This window comes from Mesoplodon densirostris, chromosome 2 (assembly GCF_025265405.1).
Source record: "Mesoplodon densirostris isolate mMesDen1 chromosome 2, mMesDen1 primary haplotype, whole genome shotgun sequence".
In the NCBI taxonomy this organism is placed as follows: domain Eukaryota; kingdom Metazoa; phylum Chordata; class Mammalia; order Artiodactyla; family Ziphiidae; genus Mesoplodon; species Mesoplodon densirostris.
In genome coordinates, this window is record NC_082662.1 from 49,202,409 (window position 1) to 49,222,240 (window position 19,832).

The 19,832-nt window shown below is 37.4% G+C and overlaps 1 protein-coding gene across 1 annotated transcript in view; it reads left to right on the top strand.

The window, feature by feature from the left end:
- The first annotated feature begins 3,304 nt into the window (after positions 1-3,304).
- Positions 3,305-19,832, top strand: part of PRKAA2 (protein kinase AMP-activated catalytic subunit alpha 2) — a 56,650-nt gene continuing 40,122 nt past the window's right edge. Inside the window, exon 1 of the mRNA XM_060084017.1 lies at positions 3,305-3,398. Coding sequence (XP_059940000.1) covers positions 3,305-3,398 — 94 coding nt within the window. The remainder of the gene's footprint in view (positions 3,399-19,832) is intronic.

Genomic DNA, 19,832 nt, shown 5'->3' on the forward strand with positions numbered 1-19,832 from the left:
ATGGAATTATCTTTCTATTCTCTCTATAAAAATATAAAATATGAAGAGGCAATCAAAGAATACATAGCCAAAAAATGTATAAAATAAGTATTATAAAGACATGTGGAATAGCTAATTTATAAAGATATTGTTATTTTTCTGGATTTAGGAATGTTTGTATTATTTGTTAGCTTCAAAAATTTTGTAGATAGTTGTTTTTTTCATTTCAAATATTCACTTTCATGCCCAATTTTGTATTTTTTAATTAAAGAGGTTCCCCCTCACTGTATAAACTTCAGGTGCCCCACCAGCTGAATCCACTGGAGGTTCTGTAATTTGCTAGGATATGTCAGTGCTAAGGATATGTCCATCAGTAAACAAAAATAGAGGGGAGAAAACTCTCTTGTGAAGCTTACATTCTAGTTGTGAGAGACAGACAAAAAAATGTAATAAACAAGGAAATTAAACAGTATGTCAGAAGGTAAATGCCATGGAAAAAGTGGAGAAGGGTTAAGGGGATCAGAATGCAGGGCAGGGAGCATTGGGTGGGTGGTCAGAGTAGGTAAGCCTCATGGAGAAGCAAAGAATTGAAGGATCTGGTCATTGATAATATCAATGGAGTCTAGTTAAGTATATAAGTTTAGTGGTGCTTCATTATTCTATTACTCAGGCCCCCAATTTAGAATATTTGAAGTAAAATAATTCCAAAGTCACAGTAGTAGGAAGGTAAAGCAGTAACAGTTGGACTGGGGTTAAGAATTGAATAGCTGCATGGGACATTAATCTTAGAGACTGGTACTGAACAACAGAGGGACACTAAAACATCACTGGAAAATAATAAAATGGGTAATATTGTATTTACTAGAACTTCTTTGGAGGGGGGAGGTGAGAGCCCCAAGTGGCACAGCTCTTAAGGAGATTCAGTCTGATGAACTGTCAGGTTGTATTGCTGGGTAGGGTGAGACAAATATGGAACCGTGTCTGAAATATTCAGGGCAACAGAAGACTGAGTGCTGCAACCAAGAGTTGTCCTTTCCCACCCTCCTCACCCACCTAGCATTCGATCTTTCCTCTAAATAAAAGTCGGGAAAACAGCCAAAAATGTAAGTTTACAGTATATATTGTTAGTCTGCCCTAAAAATAATTTTAAAAAATGAGAATTGGACTATAATTGTGAAAAATGTAAACGTTCTTAGAGCATCACACATTTTTTTTTATATAGGTGGCTGTTGTATAGTAGAAAGACAAACGGACAAGTCAGAACTGGATATGAGTTCTGACTCTGCCACTTAGCTGATTAGCCTTGGGCAAATCAGAAAGAGAAAAACTAAGATTTATCATCTATGAAACGGGGATAATCATAAGTTTCTTTTATGACAATTAGTGAGATAACTGTGTTTAAATGAACTTTTTAATCAACAAAGTATCATCCCATTTGTTTGGCATAATAATAAAGCTACAAGGTAGTTCATAGTTGCTAAGTAAGGATCACAGTTATGAGTTGTATAATAGTTCAAGTTGCAATGATCAACCAATAGTTAAGACAGTGCAGAATGCTTTAAAATCTCTATTTATAGGCTGTCTTCATATAGCTTCAAGAAAGCAATCTAACACTCTTTAACATCTTTTACTAGGACGTTATAACAAGAGACACATACTTCTTGTACCTCAAAAGTAGAAGAGGTATTTTTTCTTACTAACTTGAATGAATACTGAAGGAGTGACCCTTCACCAAATGAAGGTTCAGTATCAAAAATAACTGGCTATGTTCCCCGAATTGTCGGCTAGGTAGAGTGATTCTTAAATGATACTTCTTGTCAGCAAGAAAGATGATCCCAAGAATGAACAAAAATAGCCTCTGTTCAACAGCTGTGATGTCTATAATTTATAAGCTGTGATCATCTCTCATTGGATTGTCTTGGTGTCCAAGCAAGAATGGATGCATGTTTGTCATTTGTATATTTATCACTTCTCAGAAAACAAATTTTTGCTGCATCTTATTCTTTCTGATCAATACATTTTTCTCTTTACCTATAAATAGTGAGATGAGACTTGCTGTTTGGGGAATGTGACCTTGAAACTCTACTGTCAGACACAAAGTTAAAAATGTTCAACGAATCCTTAAACATTTATTCCCAATCACTAAAGCACTAAAACACAGGCAACACTGAAGAATAGGGCATGCAAGGAAGGAAAGAAGAAAAGAAGGAAGGGAGGGAGGAGGAAGCGATAATCACTTCATTTACTATACCTCGGCAGTCTTTAAATGCTCTGCCTGGATGTCACGCTTCTAGTTAACTCTTACCGGTTCCCCCCCCCGCCCCCTTCAATCTTTACCTTTAATTTGTGTCCTTATATTGCTCTTGCTCTTCTTAATTCTTTGTCCCTTAGGTATCTTACTTCCCATGCTCACCACATTCAGTTTCCCTCTCCATTTCTTTCACTGTTTCCCTCTTGTGCAGCTCTACCACAAACTATTCCTACGCTATATATTCATGTAAGTATGCGCTAAAATACAATCGAGCAAATATTGGGACTGATTGACCGGAGAACTTTGTGCAAACTAGTTAAAATTTAGAGATCTGGGGGGAGAGGGTCTCCTCCATCTCTAGGACCAAATAATTGAGAATTAGAAAGTACGTAGAGGGGGACCACTGAAGCCAGCACAGAATCGGGTTCTCTTGCGCCGTGACTTGTATCAAAACACTCAGCCCGTGACTCAAGAAACTTCCTTGTGGCTCTCCTCCGACTGACCTTCGATCAATGCCCTTCCCCACCGTCTCCGGCCCCCACTTTCCTTGGACCCACGCGCTGCTTTTCACGTCCCTCTCTCCTCACACTTCAGGCCTGTTTCTTCTCCAGATTCTACTTCCATCTCTTTCCATTCGCTAAGATTCGGCCCAAATCTCACCCTCTCTTTTCCACTCCCTCCGGTTCTCCTGCTCACGGGCCCCCTAACCCGGCTCCCGCCCTTGGGCCCCTCCCTCAGGTAGCTGGGCGCCGTCCTGCCCCCTCACCCCTCCCGCGCACACCTGTCTGCCTCCGACCCTCCCCGCACGGAGCTCGGGCCCTCCCTCCACTCCTCCCGCAGCGCTCGCCGTCCAGCGCCCACCCCGGCCGCCCGCCCCGGGGGGTGGGCGCGCACACGCCCCCCGCCCCGCCCACCTGCTCGTGGGCCCCCCCGCCCCCGCCTCGCCTGGTCCCCGGCGTCTTGGGCCCCCGCCCCCCGCGGGCCCGCTGCACTGTGGGTAGGCGGCGGCGGCAGCACAGAAGAGCTCGCGGCGGCGGCGGCGCGGGCGGCGGCGCGAGGCTGCGCGCCCCGAACATGGCTGAGAAGCAGAAGCATGACGGGCGGGTGAAGATCGGACACTACGTGCTGGGGGACACCCTGGGCGTCGGCACCTTCGGCAAAGTGAAGAGTTGAGTATGCGCCGAGGCCGCCGCGCCGAGCTGCCAACCTCGCGGGAGGCCAAGCCCCGGAGCCCCGGAGCTCGGGAGCCCCGGGCCGCGGGCGGGCGGCTGGCAGCGGGTGACGGGGCCTGGCGGCAGGTGGAGTGGCCCCGCCCGGGCCGCGCGGAGCCTGGGGACCCCGGGAGGGCAGCGTGCAGCGCCTCGCCCCGCGGCAGCTGCGGGCTGGGGCGAGGGGGCGCGGGCTGGGGCGCGGGCGTCGCGGGGTCCAGGGCCGGCGCCCACCGAGTTTCTCCCGGCGGACCTCAGTGCCCTCCTCTGTGAAGCCGGGAGACTGTGCTGTAGGGCGAGGTGCCTTCCAGCTGGGAGGCTGTACGGATAGGACTGGGGAATGACCCACGTTCCTGATGGTGGAGTTTCCATTTCGTGCCAGGTGCCCAGTTAGGTGCTTCACGTGTGATCGCCTTTAATCCTTATAGCAGGTGCAGGTGTTATCTTCACCTTAAACGTGAGAAAACGGGGACCCCTAGGGGTCTAGGAACGTTCTCAAGGTCACACTGAAATTGGCAGAACCGTGATGAAAGTCTAAAATGTCCTCTAATTTTGGCCAGGCTGGGCGGTTCCTGACATCCCGATTCTTTCGTGCTCCCAGACTCTGGGTTGGTGGGGATGACAGTTTAGGGGATGCTCCCGGAGCAAGAGCGGGGTGGGTCTTTCTGATGCCTGTGTGAAACGCCGGAATGCAGCTGGCTTGGGTCAGGGCTTAATCAGAACTGGGAGGTCTGAAGGTTGGTTGGTGTTTGTAAAATGGTTCTAGGAAGGCTTCTGGGATGGGGAGGACGGTGATGGGGATCTTGGAGGATGTAGGGCTGAGGCCAGAACTGCTAAGACATGCTCTGCTGAGGTCTGTATTCTTGGTGATGGGATCCCATTTTGGGTGTAGTAAAACAGGCTGGTTTTGAAATTTTTTACTTTACTTCTTACTAGTTAAGTATTGAACTTTCCTGTTTTTCTTGTTAATGAGGGTCACGTGGGATTTAATTAATTTGTCCTCTCTCCAGAACTAGAACGAGCTTGTTAAAAACACTTCTCTTTAAAAAACAAACAAAAACAAACTTCTCTTTTGATTGTTGCAAATCCAATATTATAAGTAAAATGTTTGCTGATTTTTTTTTCTTTTTGCAGGGGAAATATTAGGTAGGCAGTTTGGAGATTTTATTGAGGCCTCTATTTCCTTAAAAAGTCATATTTTAACCTTAAATCAAGGCTGTTAAATGGATAGAAGAGACTCGTTCATTCCTGTAGCAAGGATCAGCTCTTATTTACTTCCACGTGTCTGGTACCCTTTTGTTTGTTCAGAAAACACTTACTGAGTGCCTACAATGTGCCAGGCACTGTTCTAGGTAATGGGGACACCCTAGGAACAAAATCAGATTAAAAATCTCTCCTTTTGTGAAGCTTCTCTTCTAGTAGGGGAAGACAAACAATAATTGCAATATGTATATGAAATATTCAATATACAGTATTTTTAGTGCTATTGAGAAAAATGAATCAGAGAAGGGAGGATAGGGAGTTTAGTGAGGTTAGCAATTTTCAATAAGATTGTCAGGCAAGGCCTCACAGACAGGGTGGTATTTGTGTAAAGACCTCAAGTTTGTAAAATCCTTTGAAGTCCTGTGAGGGCTGTGAAGTCCTGGCTTAGGTTTGAAAGATATCATAAAGTGGACAGTTAGGAGAATATATTTAGAATGAATATAGGAGGATCCAGGAATTGGATTAATGCCTGTGACATTACTAAGGGCTATTGTGTTTTGACGTTATACCCTCAAACCTTTGCCATCTAGACATGTACACTCTCCAGGTTATATAATGTACCCTACGCCCTTTCAAATTGTGTTAAAATTTTGTCTTTTTAAATTCTTCTGTAATCTGAATGTTGGCTAAAACACCCATCAGATCAATCGGTCCATTGTCATAGGACACCTTAAATATCTTTTGTATATATTCTTGAGCTGCTTCTAGGCACTTACTTCTTAAAATATAAACCAACAGAAGGTACTTTGATTTATGAGAAATCCTTTTCCTGGAGGACCCCTTCCCAGTGAGCAACCAACTGGAGGGGTGTTCCTAACACTATATTAGCACTTCTCCAAAGTTAGGCTGTGGTTTCCCATCCAAGGTTAGAATTAGTACAATTGCTTAATAAAAATTATATAAGTTGCTGCAGTCTAAAATTACTCATTTACAGTTGACCCTGGAACAACACGAGTTTGAACTGTACAGGTCTACTCCTACAGCAGACTTTTTTCACTAAATACATACTACAGTGTTATACAGTCCCAGGTTGGTTGACTCCTAGAATGCGGAATCATGGATACTGCAGGCTGACTGTAAAGTTAAATACAGGTTTTCAACTGCCTGGGGTTCAGTGCCCCTAACTCCAGTGTCGTTCAAGGTCACTTGTAATTCTTTAAGGGACTAGAAACAAAAGCACATGCGTTTTAAACACAGCTTTATTCAGGTGTATTTTACATATCATAAAATTCACCCATTCCAAGTGTACAATTCAGTGATTTTTAGTAACTACCGAATGGTACAGCCATCATCATAAATCGATTTTAGAACATTTTCATCACCGCAGTAAGATTCCTCATGCCCATTTATAGTTAACCCTCAGCCCTAGGAAACTGCTAATCTGTTTTCTGTCTGGATAAATCTGCTTTCTCTGGACATTTCTTATAAATGAGATCATTCAATATGGAGTCTCTCGTGTCTGACTTCTTTAACAATGCTTTTGAGGTTCACGCATGACATAGCGTGTGTCAGTAGTTTGTTCCTTTTTATTGCTAAATAATATTCCATTGCATGAGTATGCCACATTCTGCCTATGCAGTCACCCGTTGATGGCCATTGTTTTCCGTTTGGGGCTATTACAAATAATGCCACCACAAACGTTCATATGCAAATCTTTGTGTGGATATATGTTCTTGGACACATTGGGTAGATACCTAAGAGCAGAATTGTTGGGTCATATCATAGTTTTGTTTTTAGCTTTTGGGGAAACTGCAGACTTTTCCAAAGTGGTTGTATCATTTTACAATCCCACCAACAATGTATGAGGGTTCTTATTTCTCCAAATCCTAAGATTTGTTTATTGTCTTATTATAGCTGTTCTAGGAGGTGTGAAATGGTATCTCATTGCGGTTTCAGTTTGCACTTTCCTAGTGACTAATGATGCTGAACATCTTTTCATGTACTGATTAGCCATTTGTGTATCTCCTTGGGCGAAATGTCTATTCATATATTGAGTTCATTTGTTGAGTTATTTGTTGTAAGTTGAGTTTATAAGAACCTTTTTTTATAAATTCTGGATACAAGTCCCTTACTACAAATATTTTCTCCAGGTCAGTTGTTTGACTTTTCATTTTCTTAATGGTGTCTTTTAAAGTATAAATGTTTTGAATTTTTATGAGGTCCAGTTTATTGACTTTTTTCCTTCTATGGATGATGCTTTTGGTGTTATATTGAAGAAATCTTTGCTTTGGGTTTCAAGGATTTGCTCGTATTTTTTTTTAAATAAATGTTTTATTGTTTTAGCTCTTACATTTATGTCTATGACCCATTTTGAGTTAAAATTTGAATATGGTGTAAGATGAGGTTCTAAGGCCAACGTTTTGAATATGGATATCCAATTGTCCCAGCACCGTTTGTTGAAAATACATGCATTTTTATTTGGTATAGAGTTAGACTTCGTAAATTTAATTTCTACTAAAAAACTTAGTAGTAAGTGATTTAGTTTTATATGGCTATAAAAACATGGAAATGGAGGAGTGATGAATATTTTATGTGCCTTCTCTCTTAACTATTGTTATTTACAGATATTGAAAGTTTAACTTCAGTTGTTGATTTTACAGACCAAAGTTAGGTACAGTAAACAAAAATGGAAATAACTAGTTTTCATTTAATAGTACTGGTTTCAAGCTATTTTTAAAAAGCACATGGAAATCCTTCTATTTGTTGATAAATAATTGAAGCCTTATTTAAAATATTCTAAATTGATTTTTCTCCATTGTTCTAGTGTAAGAGTACAAGGGGAGTGCTTATGGAAACACATTATATGGGCTGTCAGGGTTTCGAAGTAATGCTTTTTATCTACTTAAATTTTTTTCTGTATGTTGATTGTTTTGGCTCTTACTCTTTCCAGGGTAAGGTAGAACTTCAATTTAAGAGCTCTTGTAATTAGACTTGCTCAGTTCTTATCTAAATAATGAACGTGATAGAAATTCTAGAATAGATCTGGTGTTTGTGTTATACACTGGTTGAAGAAAAAAAATGTTTTTAATATAATGGTAATTATTTGTTTAAAAAGAAGCCTGTATTTTTGAGGTGGGGACTCATAGATTTGGTTTATGAAATTATTACTCTTCATTGGAATTGTACACTATAGGTTCCTTTGTAGTCAAAGTAGCCTTTTCTAGTCAACAGGGTCTCATCAAGGCATTACTTTTTCTGTTTTTCAAATAGTTATGTGCATGGCTCACAAAATTGGCTTTCAAGGAATTAAGTAAATATTTTATTAATTCCCCACTTATTTTTTAGATAACAGGAAAGATAAGCAAATGGAAAAATTTTTATTAATTTTTTTTAAACAAGTAATGTTACTTTTTTGAAATGTAAGTAGCAAGTCCTAAATGATAAATTAGATTTTGGACAACTACCTGGTCAGTTGGTGAGCCTCAGAGTTACACCTATGGTACTTGGGGCCCACACTGGCATTGCTTTTGACTCTCATGTAGTATCAAGGCCCTAAACAAGACATTTAACCTCTCTGGGCTTTGTTTTCTTCTTTTCCTAAAGCATGGCACTAGAATGTGAAATTTGTGAGGTCTTTTACAACTTATTTTTTAAAGATTTAATTTCAAAAAATGGGAACGTTTAATTGTTCCTTCCAGCTTAATGGAAATTTGAATTACTGAAGACCAGAGCTGAAATAAAGATGTAATATAAAGCAAAAGAAAAGGGAAACACATTTGTAACACTTCAGTGATAAAAGCTACAACTTGAATTATTTCTTACTATGTTTACTATATATGCAGTTGATTTTATTTATTCCCTGCATTTGATATTATCTCCATTTTACTAATGTAGATATTGAGAATCAGCTACTTTAAGTAATTTGCCCAAGGTCATGGTGCTAGTAAGTGGCAGAAATGGCAAATTCAGGGTTCTCTGATGAAAGTCTGTGGTATATGGAATGGAAAGTAAAAATGCATAGTGTGATATCTTGTGAGTTTCAAACCTACAAGGATATAATTTTTACATGTCCATAGATATTTATCAAGGATTAAGAAAATAAGATTTAAATGTATTTATTTTAATCCAAATTTACAGCCAATAACAGTTTTTTTGAAACTCCATATGGATGGTTAAAAATTATATTTTCATATAAATTTTACTCTGGTGCCTTAATCCATTCCATTTTTTACATGATAAATTTACTGAATTCTGACAGTTTTAACCCAAATTTTAAAAAATACTAGGTATTTCAGGGTTCACCCCCATTATGAAAATAACCTTGACTAAAGATTACCTGTAACCTTTCTAAAGAAAATTTGTAAAAAAATAGCTTGATGTCCTAGGAAGAAAGAACATTGGTTTAGGAAGGCATTAGCTGGGGATTTTAATTCCATACCACAGCCAGTTATATGAATTTGGGAAAACCATTCAACTTCTCTGAGCCTGTTTCCTCCTTTGTAAAATGGCAATAACAACACTTGGCCTACCTGCTTTCTAGAATTTTTTTGAGGATTAAATGAGTTGAGGCACTAAAATGGCTTTAAAAAATAAATTTCCGTACAAATAGATGGCACTGTTGTGGAGATGACTAGATACAGGGCCATTGTGAGTGAATCCTGCACCCTGTGTGAGGTGTTAATAAGTGTTTGCTGATTGCAATTCTGATTGCAACATTGAGACAGAGCTTTTATAATCTGCCCCTATTTTTTGGTTGCCTGCATTGGAAAGTTCCCAATGACTAATTCATTTGTGCTATATGATAATTATTAATGTTTATATTAAACATGCAGTATCCTTTTTGGTTAAGCCATGAAATTTGTTTTTTCACAAATATGGAAAATGAATAAAATAAAAATGAAATGGGAATAACTGAATGTTCATGTAAGTTGCTAGCTGAACTGATTTTACTTTTGAAAATATGCAAATTCTAAACAACTGTTAAACAATACTTCCAAATAATGAAGCTATATATTTTCTGAAATAGTAGAACATTAGTGTTGGAATGAAAATCAATTCATCGTATCTCTCAAACAATTAAGTGAACAGTGTGCTATTTAGGGTTTTGTTTTTTGTTTCTGCTGATTTATATGTTGTTTTTTATGATTTCAACATAGGTAATTTTGTCCTTAGTGCTGCATGGATTTTGTTCATTTTGTGTAATCCATTGACTCTCAAAAGATATTTTTCCATAGGAAACAAAGTTATAAACGATGGACAGATTTCAGGTTAAGTCCACAAAGGCAACATGGTATATAGTATAGAGAACACTGGATTTTAGAAGGCCTGGTGTGGAAGTTTGCTGTTATATAAGCCAGCTATGTGCCCTTAAGCCAAAGTCACTTGATCTCTGAAAAAGGGAATAAGACTATATGTTCTTTTATACTGTTGAGAGTAGTACAGGAGAAAATGTAGGTGAAAAGATACAAGTACTTAACTTTTAAGTACTTTATATATACTTGGGTCCTATTATGTACTTAAACCTGTAATTTGCTGAACTCTGAGAATAATCTGTGATCTGGTTCTGAGACCAGAATTTATTTGATGATGAGGAGGAAGAGTTTACTATCTCCTGTTTTATTTTTCCCTGGTCTTCTTTCCTATTTCATTTGAATATGTTCATTAATCTAATTCTCTAGATGCTGCTCACTTATCACCATCTTCTGTACACCATGCGTATGCATGCAATGCATATATGCAAACATGTAACAGATGTATATTCCAGGTCTCATGGTAGTGATCATAGAACTCTTGGAAGAAGGAGGCAAAGCTGGAAAAGGGAGGAGGATGTGAGCAGCAGTTGGCAGTTTTTATGGGTGGCTTGTTGTCAAGGTTCTACTGAGAGTCGAACCAAAATAATACATGCAGTTCATTTTTTGTAGAACTATGGAAAATGCAGACTCTGAGCTAAAAATGCCTTTCTACAAACTTTCTCCTAACATATTTATGTAAATTAGAAAGGATTTTTGTAATTGATCATATACTGAGGAAATTACTTCAATTCTGTGGACTCTCTCCCTTTCCCATGCTGACACAGCACTGCTTTATCTAGGTTTTTTTGGGTTTTGTTTTGTTTGTTTGTTTCTTTTTTGTAAGAACATGTCAAAATATTCACTTACCTCGTGGTCCATGTTAGCCTTCCTTAAAGCATTTCATACTGTTTTGTAATGATAACACTGCCCCATTTATTCTGAGATTCCTGTGGTTTCTTTGATGATAGAGAAAATATTTTATAGAGAAAGCAGTTAATTTTTTGAAACCAGGTAGATAATTTAATTGGATCTAACAGAAGATCTAATCTCAAATCCTTTAAGAGATAATGAGAAAGTGGGGGCACAAGACCCCTAAAATACTGAAAGGATTATGAAAGTGAGAGCCAGTCTCCCTAGTATATTTATTAGATGCAAATATAAGAGCAAACACTTTGAATCAGGTTGAATAGATTTTTATCTATTATTTAAACCATTGAAATGCATGTGCAAAGCAATGTGTTTATTTTGAAACGTGGCGAACCATTTTATTTTTAGTTTGGTGTTATTAAGGAAAGAATTTGAGGCAGCTCTTATCTCTGCTAATAATAGAAACCTTCACCCCTTCAAGGGAACAGTATTCTTGCTTAAGTGGTGTCTTATGGTTAGCAATGTTTGCCTCTGATAAATTTTACTGTATTTCTTTCGGTGGTGCTTTAGTTTTTAAAGTGTTAATAATTCTTTTTTTAATTTGCCCTTAGTTTTTTTAAACAGCCTTTTATATAATCATCAAATCTTGCTGTAATGTCTCTTATCCTGAATGTTTCTGTATCAGTTTATTAAAATACTTTTTTAGAATCTTTTTTCTTCATAGTATTTTGTACATTTTAAACGCTATTAAAAACACAATGAGCAATATGTTCTCATTTAACATCTCTCAATTTCTAAATTATAAATTAGTTATAAGTTATCTAGCTATCATAATTGAAAATAATGGAATTAAAATTTTAAATATACCATAAATTTTTCTAAATTCTTTACTTGATAAATACCATAAGTATTAGTTATTTAATTTTTGTTTTTAATGTGTTAGAGCATAACTTGGTACCATATGTATTCCATAATTGACTTCAGTTCTTCCAGACTTAGTTAATGAAATAATAGAACGAATATATATTAAGCATCTATCATGTTTAGTCATATTGGATTTTAAGCAAACTATTTTTACCAGTGTTAAAAATGTGTCAATGATACTACAACAGATGATTTACTAATTTAAAATAAAGAGGAAAATATTCATCACAGAATTTACTTAAATGATTCTTCTCTCACATTTGAATTCTAAGTCAAATATGATATGATGAATCCACCTTTTACTCAGATTTAAACCAGGCCCTCTTAGTGCTCTACTAATTCATAGTTGGATAGTATAACAGTTATACTGTATGCTGTAAATTTGCTTTTAGTAAGAAATTTGACTTTGTGTCTTATGGTAGCTTTTTGGATAAGATAAAGAAATGTGCTCTGAATGTCTTATTGCTGATGAACAACTATTCGCAAAGAATTTAGGAGTCATTCTAAAGGGAAATCTTTGTCGGTTATCCTATTTAATAAGTATAGTAAGATTTCCTATTTGGGGTAGTACAAAGCTAGATGAGATAATTAATAGACACATCACAGAATCAGAATTCAAATTTGTATCAACTGCTTGAATTGCTAGGTAGAATTTAATAGGGATAAGTGTCAAATCTAGCACTTGGTTAAAAACGGAAACAAAAAACAGGTGCATAAAAGAGTAGAACAGTTGATAGCAGTTCCTAAGATGTTGAAATTCTATCTGACCATGAGTTTTGGAAATATATATTATGAGTGCTTAAATGTAAAAATTGTTATTGGATAGAAAATAGACATATAGAGGCCATATTAGTTGATAGTTGTAGAGGTAGTATAGTTCTGTACTTCATATTAAGCTAAATTTTGAATATTGGGTTTAGTTCTTTGTTCCACAATTTGGAAAAAATCTTAGCCAATTATGTTTCATTCAGAGAATGATCATTATAACTAGGGGAGTTCAAAAAGTATGTATGCCATATGAGGTATGGTAAAGAATATTTTTCATGCTATGAGAAAACCTATTTTAAGTGTGATAGCTGGTTTTAGACAACTAAAGTACCATCATCTGGAAAAAGAAGTCCCTGTATTCAGTGATGCTTTGGAGGATAGAACGGTGACTATTGAGTGAATGTTTTAAGGAGGCAAATTATAATCCAGAATAATGAGGATCTTTCTATCAAGGAGACTGACTAGGAATGCTACAACTTATGCCACACGTCAGTTTCATTTCTGTTATTGACATACTTGCTTGGGTACCAGATGGCTACCAAGATTGTTGCCATAAAATTTCTAGTTTGAATGGAAAGTTGGCGTAGATAATCTATAATGTTCTTTTTAACTTTAATATTCTGTTATTGCATATACATTTTTTTCCAGTGTGATTGACTTCCATATCTGGCTATGATTTCTAACTTGCATCAAATCAATTTTCTAGTTACAAACAATTAGAAAATCTGGAGAAAATTTAAAATCTGAAGGCAGTCAGGACTTGAGTGATCACTATCCCTGGGAGAAGAAAAATGCATTGGAGTGAGTCTGACGTTTTATTTGGCTTTTCTCTTTGAGTCATTTGCCAGTTTGTAAAAATGGTAACTGTAAGAAGCCAAACAGAGAGCAATGGCTAAAAGGCACTGCAGAGTTTGAATCCTGGGGAGAACAACAGCTGGAGTTCGTAATTTATCAAGGAGAGTCCCAGGTAACCAGTTGGGTTTTGGTTGCAACTCCCTGAAGACTGAAATCCTTAGAATCAGCTTAATCCTAGACTTATTAAGATGATCTGCCTCCTATCTTTATTCTCTGTAGGGAAATAAAATCAGGTGGACCCTCTACAGTTTTTCACAAACAGTGTTTAACATTCCAGGAGACAAGGCCAAGACAATAGAAAAAACCCCCTAGGGATTCAGATATTAAAGCTATCGGACATGGACTTTAAAATAACTGTGATTGGAGTTATGTCAGCATCATGGTGGTGTGAGTTGTTCCTTTTTTCTCTGCCCTTCAATTTACATCTAACTGGACATGCATAACCAAAAAAAAAAAAAAAAAGCGCTTCTGCATAGCATACCAGAACACTCGAGAGATCCATCCATCTGTGTACCTGAAAGGGGGTAGATTGGACTGCAGAAGAGGCTGTGGAGTGAGGGAATGGTGGCAGCAGGTCTAGCCATGGGCCAGCACAGACCTTTTTGGCAGAGGAGGTGAGGGTGAAGGTGGTCAGTGGGGTCTGCCCAGCTCTTCATGCTGCAGCTGCAGGAGCTTGTTGCTCTCTCTGAGGAGTGACCTCAGTGACTGGGGGAGGGAAAGGAAAGAGAATTAGGCAGACAAAAAAAAACTGAAGGAAAGCATCTCCCGCTGTCGGTCCTAGGATTCTGGCAAGAGGACTGCCCACGGTTGCTGGCCGTCCGTCCCCCCCAGCCCCAAACTTGGGGATCCCTCTACTAGGATGTGGGCACACCCAAAGTCTGAAGTGCTTAATATACACCTCCCTCACTGTGCCGCCAGCCACCCTCCCCTCTTTCATTTTTCCCTGATAGTTTTTGTTTTGTTTTGTTTTTATTGCACCACTCCCAACTCCCAACCTTAGTGATGAGTTAGCACTGGTAAGAGAAATGAAAAACCTGTGCTATAGCGCCACCTTCTGGAAGACAAAAGGAAGTCTTCTAATTACCAGTGTACTGAACTGTTAGGAGCAAAGTAAACAAAGCCTTGCCTAAATAAAGAAAGGTGTTGCTACTTCAAACGTGTCAGCAAAGGCTCTTTTCATCAAACACCATGGGAAAAAATCATTGTAATATGGTATCACAAAAAGAAAATGACAGTTTTCCAACAACCAAACCCAAGGACATGGAATATTGTGATCTAACTGATAAAGAGTTGAAATTAGCTGTTATGAGGAAATTCAATGAGCTACAGGAAAACTTAGGCAGTGCAGTGATCTCAGGAATAAAATTAACAAACAGAAGGAGTACTTTACCAAAGAGATTGAAATTCTAAAAAGGAACCAAACAGAAATCCTGTAGCTGAAGAACTCAAGAAGTGGGATGAAGAATTAGAATGCAGTGGAAATGGAGCAGTCAGATGGAAGAAGGAATTTAGTGAGCTCAAGGACAGGAATATAGAGATGATTGAGGTGGCAGATGAGAGAGAAATAAGATTTTTTAAAAGTGAAGAAACCCTGCAAGAACTCTTGGACTTCATCTAATGAGCCAAAAGAAGGAGAAGAGAGAGAAAAGGGAGCAGAGGGTGTATTAAAGAAATAATATCTGAGAACTTCCCAGACCTGGAGAAGGAACTGGATATACAAGTCCACAAAGCTAATAGAACCACTACTTATTTCAACACAGAAAGACATTCTGCAAGACAGATTATATTAAAGCTGTCAAAGGTCACTGATAGCTTTAAAAGACAGCAAGGAAAAATAGTAGCCTACAAGATTACCTTCATTAGGCTATCAGCAGATTTCTTAGGAGAAACTCTTATAGGCCAGGAGAGAGTGGAATGACATATTCAACATATTGAAAGATAAAAGCTGCCAACCAAGAATATTCAATTTGGCAAAATGATCCTTCATATATGAAGGAGAAATAAAGGCTTTCCCAGACAAACAAAAGCTGAGGCAGTTCACCACTAGACCTGCCTTACAGGAAATGTTGAAAAGAGCTCTTCAAGCTGAAATGAAAGATGAAAGTACACAAAGCTCTGATTAAGATGTTAGACAGAAAACTAACCTTTTTTAGAATAGTATATTAAACTCTTAATTAGAGTATAAAGTTTAAAGGAAAAGAACTGTAGCTGCCACAACTTGTAATCACCACATAAAAAGATAATTTGTGATGTCAAAAATGTAAAAGGGGAACAGTAAAAAATGGAACCTTCATAGGCAGATGAAGATAAATTGCTATCAGCAGAAAAAGACTATTTTATCTATGAAATGTTTCATGTAAATTTCATGGTACCCACAATGCAAAAATCTAGAACGGAGATTGAAACATTAAAAAAAAGGGGGAGGGACTTGCCTGGCAATCCAGTGGTAAAGAATCTGCCTTCCAATGCAGGGGACACAGGTTTGATCCCTGGTCAGGGAACTAAGATCCCACATGCCGTGGAGCAACTGAACCCGCGTGCCACACCTATTGAGCTCGTGCGCCTCAACGAGAGAGCCCATGTGCCACACACTACAGAGCCCACTCTCTCTGGAGCCCACGTGCCACAACTACAGAGCTCAGGTGCCCTGGAGCCCGTGCGCCACAACTAGAGGGAAGCCCAGGAGCTGCAACTAGAGAGAAACCCGAGCAGACCATGCACCGTGATAAAAAGATCCTGTATGCCTCAACAGAGATCATGTGTGGTGCAGCTAAGATCCAATGCAGCCAAAAAAAAAAAAACCAAGGAAAATAAATATTTTTTAAAAAATGAGAGACTGAGCAAATCACCATGAAAAATCACCAACTTATAAAGGTAGACAGAAACAGAAGGAAAAATAAACAGTGGAGAGATAAAAATAACAGAAGATAAAAATAAAATGGCAGTAGTAAATTCTTACATATCAGATAATCACCCTAAATGTAAATGGATTGAACTCACCAATCCAAAGGCACAGTGTGGCTGGATGGATTAAAAAAAAAAAAAGACCCAATTATATGTGACCTACAGGAGACTCTTTAGCTCTGAAAACACACAAAGGCTCAAAGGATGATGATATTCCAAGTAAATGGCAACCCAAGAAGGTGGGCATAACCATACTTATATCAGACAAAATAGACTTCAAGTCAAAAAGTGTAAGAAGAGACAAGGTCACTGTATAATGATAAAGGGGCCAGTATATCAAGAAGATATAACAATCATAAATATATATGCTCCTAACATGCAAGCATTTATTCGCTTAAATGTATTAAGTGAATAATAACAGATCTTAAGGGAGAAATAAACAATAATACAATAATTGTAGGGAACTTCAGTATTCTACTATCAGCAGTGGATCATACAAACAAATTCAACAAGGAAATGTTGGAATTGAATCATACTTTAAAACAAATGGACATGTGCAGAACATTCTATCCAACAACAGCAGAATACACATTCTTCTCAAGTGCACATGGAACATTCTCCAGGATAGATCATATGATAGGCTACAGAACAAATCTTAGCACATCTAAGATTGAAATCATACCATCTTCTCTGATCACAATGGTATGAAACTAGAAATCAACAACAAGAAGATAGTGAAAAGATCTAAAAATATGTGAAAACTAAACAACACACTTATAAGAAACCATTGGGTCAAAGAAGAAATCAAAAGGGAAATAAAAAGTCTTGAGACAAATGAAAATGGAAATACAGTATATCAAATATTGTGGGATGCAGCAAAAGCAGTTCTGAGAGGAAAGTTTATAGCAATATACACATATATTAAGAAATTAGATCTCAAATAAACAACCTAACTTCATACCTCAAGGAATTCAAAAAAAAGCAAATTAAGCCCAAAGTTAGTAGAAGGAAGGAAATAATAAAGATCAGAAAGGAAAACAATGAAATAGAGACCAGAAAAACAATAGAAAGGATCAATGGAACTGAGAGCTGGTTCTTTGAAAAGATAAACAAAATTGACAAACCTTTAGCTAAACTAAGAAAAAAAATAAGACTCAAGTAAAATTAGAAATGAAAGATGAGACATTACAGATGACTACAGAAATATAGAATCATAAGAGACTGTTATGAACAGTTATATGTCAACAGATTACATAACCTAGAAGAAATTGATGCATTTTTAGAAACACAGAACCTACCAAGACTGAATCAGTACTGGAATCCTAGCTAGAGCAGTTAGGTAAGACAAAGGAATAAAAGGCATCCAAATTGGGAAGGAAGAAGTAAAATTATCACTTTTTGCGATGATATGATCTTACATAAAAAAATCCTAGAGTCAAGAAGCTGTTGGAATGAATCAACAATTTCAGTAAAGTGGCAGGATACAAAATCAACATACGGAAGTCAATTACATTTCTTTTCACTAATGATGAAGGATCTGAAATAAATAAAGGAGACTATCCCAGTCACGATAGCATCAAAAACAATAAATGCTTAGGAATAAACTTATCCAAGGAAATGAAAGATCTATACAGTGAAAACTATGAGCCTTTGCTGAAAGAAATCGAAGACACAAACAAATGGAAATACATCTTGTGTTTATGGGTTGGAAGAATTAATAATGTTAAAATGGCCGTACGATCCAAAGCCATCTGCAAATTCCATATAGTCACCATCAAAATGCCAAAGGCCTTCTTCACAGAAGTAGAAGAAAAAAATCTTAAAGTTTATGTGGACGCACAAAAGACTCTGAATGGCCAAAGAAATCCTGAGGAATAAAATAAAGCTGAAGGTATCATACTTAGGGATTTTAATCAAAACAGTATTTTACTGGCATAAAAATAAGCACATTGACCAGTGAAACAGAATAGAGAGCCCAGAATTAAATTCCAACATGTATTGTCAACTAATTTTCAACAAGGGAGCCAAGAATACCCAGTGGGGAAATGATAGTCTCTTCAATAAATGGTGCTGAGAAAACTGAAGAAATGCATGCAGGACAATGAAATTGGAACTCTCTTTCACAAAAATTAACCTGAAATGGATCAAAGACTTAAACAAAAGACCTGATATTATAAAACTCCTAGAAGAAAATGTAGGGAAGAAGCTCATTGATTTTGGTTTTGGCAGTGATTTTTGGACATGATGCCCAAAGCACAAGCAACAAAAGCAAAAATCAACAAATGGGACTACATCAAACTCAATAGCTTCTGCAGAGCAAAAGAAACAGTTAACAAAATGAGATAACAGATTTGAAAAAATGTTCATAGATGTTCTCACTCCAGATGAACAATAGAATCTTCCAGAAACATCCCCAAAGCTTCTTAAATCATCTGTAGGTTTATAGAATGGGAGAAAATTTTTGCAAACCATATATGGGATAATGGGTTAATATCCAAAATATATAAAGAATGCAGTCTCCTTAATAAGAAAACAAACAATTCAGTGAAAAAATGGGCAGAAGAACTAAATAGACATTTTTCCAAAGAGGACATGAAAATGGACAACAGACATGAAAAGATGCTCAACATTGCTAATCATCAGGGAAATGCAAATCAAAACCACAATGAGATATCACTTCATACCTGTTATAATGAATGTCATCAAGAAGACAAGAGACAACAGGTGCTGGTGAAGACGTGGTGAAAATGGAACCTTTATACTTGTTAGTGGGAATGTAACTTGGTCCAACCACTGTGGAAAATGATATGGAGGTTCCTCAAAACATTAAAAATGGATCTACCATATGATCCAGCAATTCCTCTTCTAGGTATATTCCCCAAAAAAGAGAACAGGATTTTAATGAGATATATGCAATCCAATTTTTATTACAGCATTATTTGCCATAGCAAAAATATGGAAACAACCCAAATGCTCATCAACAGATGAATGACTGAAAAATTGTGGTACATGTACACAATGAAATATTATTCAGCCATGGGAGAGGAGGATATCCTCCAATTTGTGACAGTATGGATGGACCTTGAGCACATTATGCTAAGTGAGATAAGTCAGAGAAAGACAAGTATTGTATCATGTCATTTATATGTGGAATATAAAATGTTAAACCTGTAAAAAACAGAGTAAAGTGGTTGTTACCAGAGGATTGGAAGGGGGGATAAGAGTGATGGTATTTAAGGGTACAAACTTGTAATGAATAGTAAATAAGCCATAGACATCTAATTCACATTATAATTAATATAGACAATGATACTCTAATTATATAATGTGATAAATATTGCTGTGTTGAAAAACATTACAACATGTAAGTGTATCAAAGTAACATGCTATACATCTTAAATTTACACAATATTGCATATCAAATTTATTCAATTAAAAAATAATTGTTATTAATATGTTCAAGGTGGAGAATTTTAGCAGAGAACGGGAATCTATAAAAATAACCAAAGGAAAACTCAGTGCACCCCTTGTGCCGGGCTTAGAAGCTGCATGCATTTGATGTGGTTACTGTTTGAGACTTCT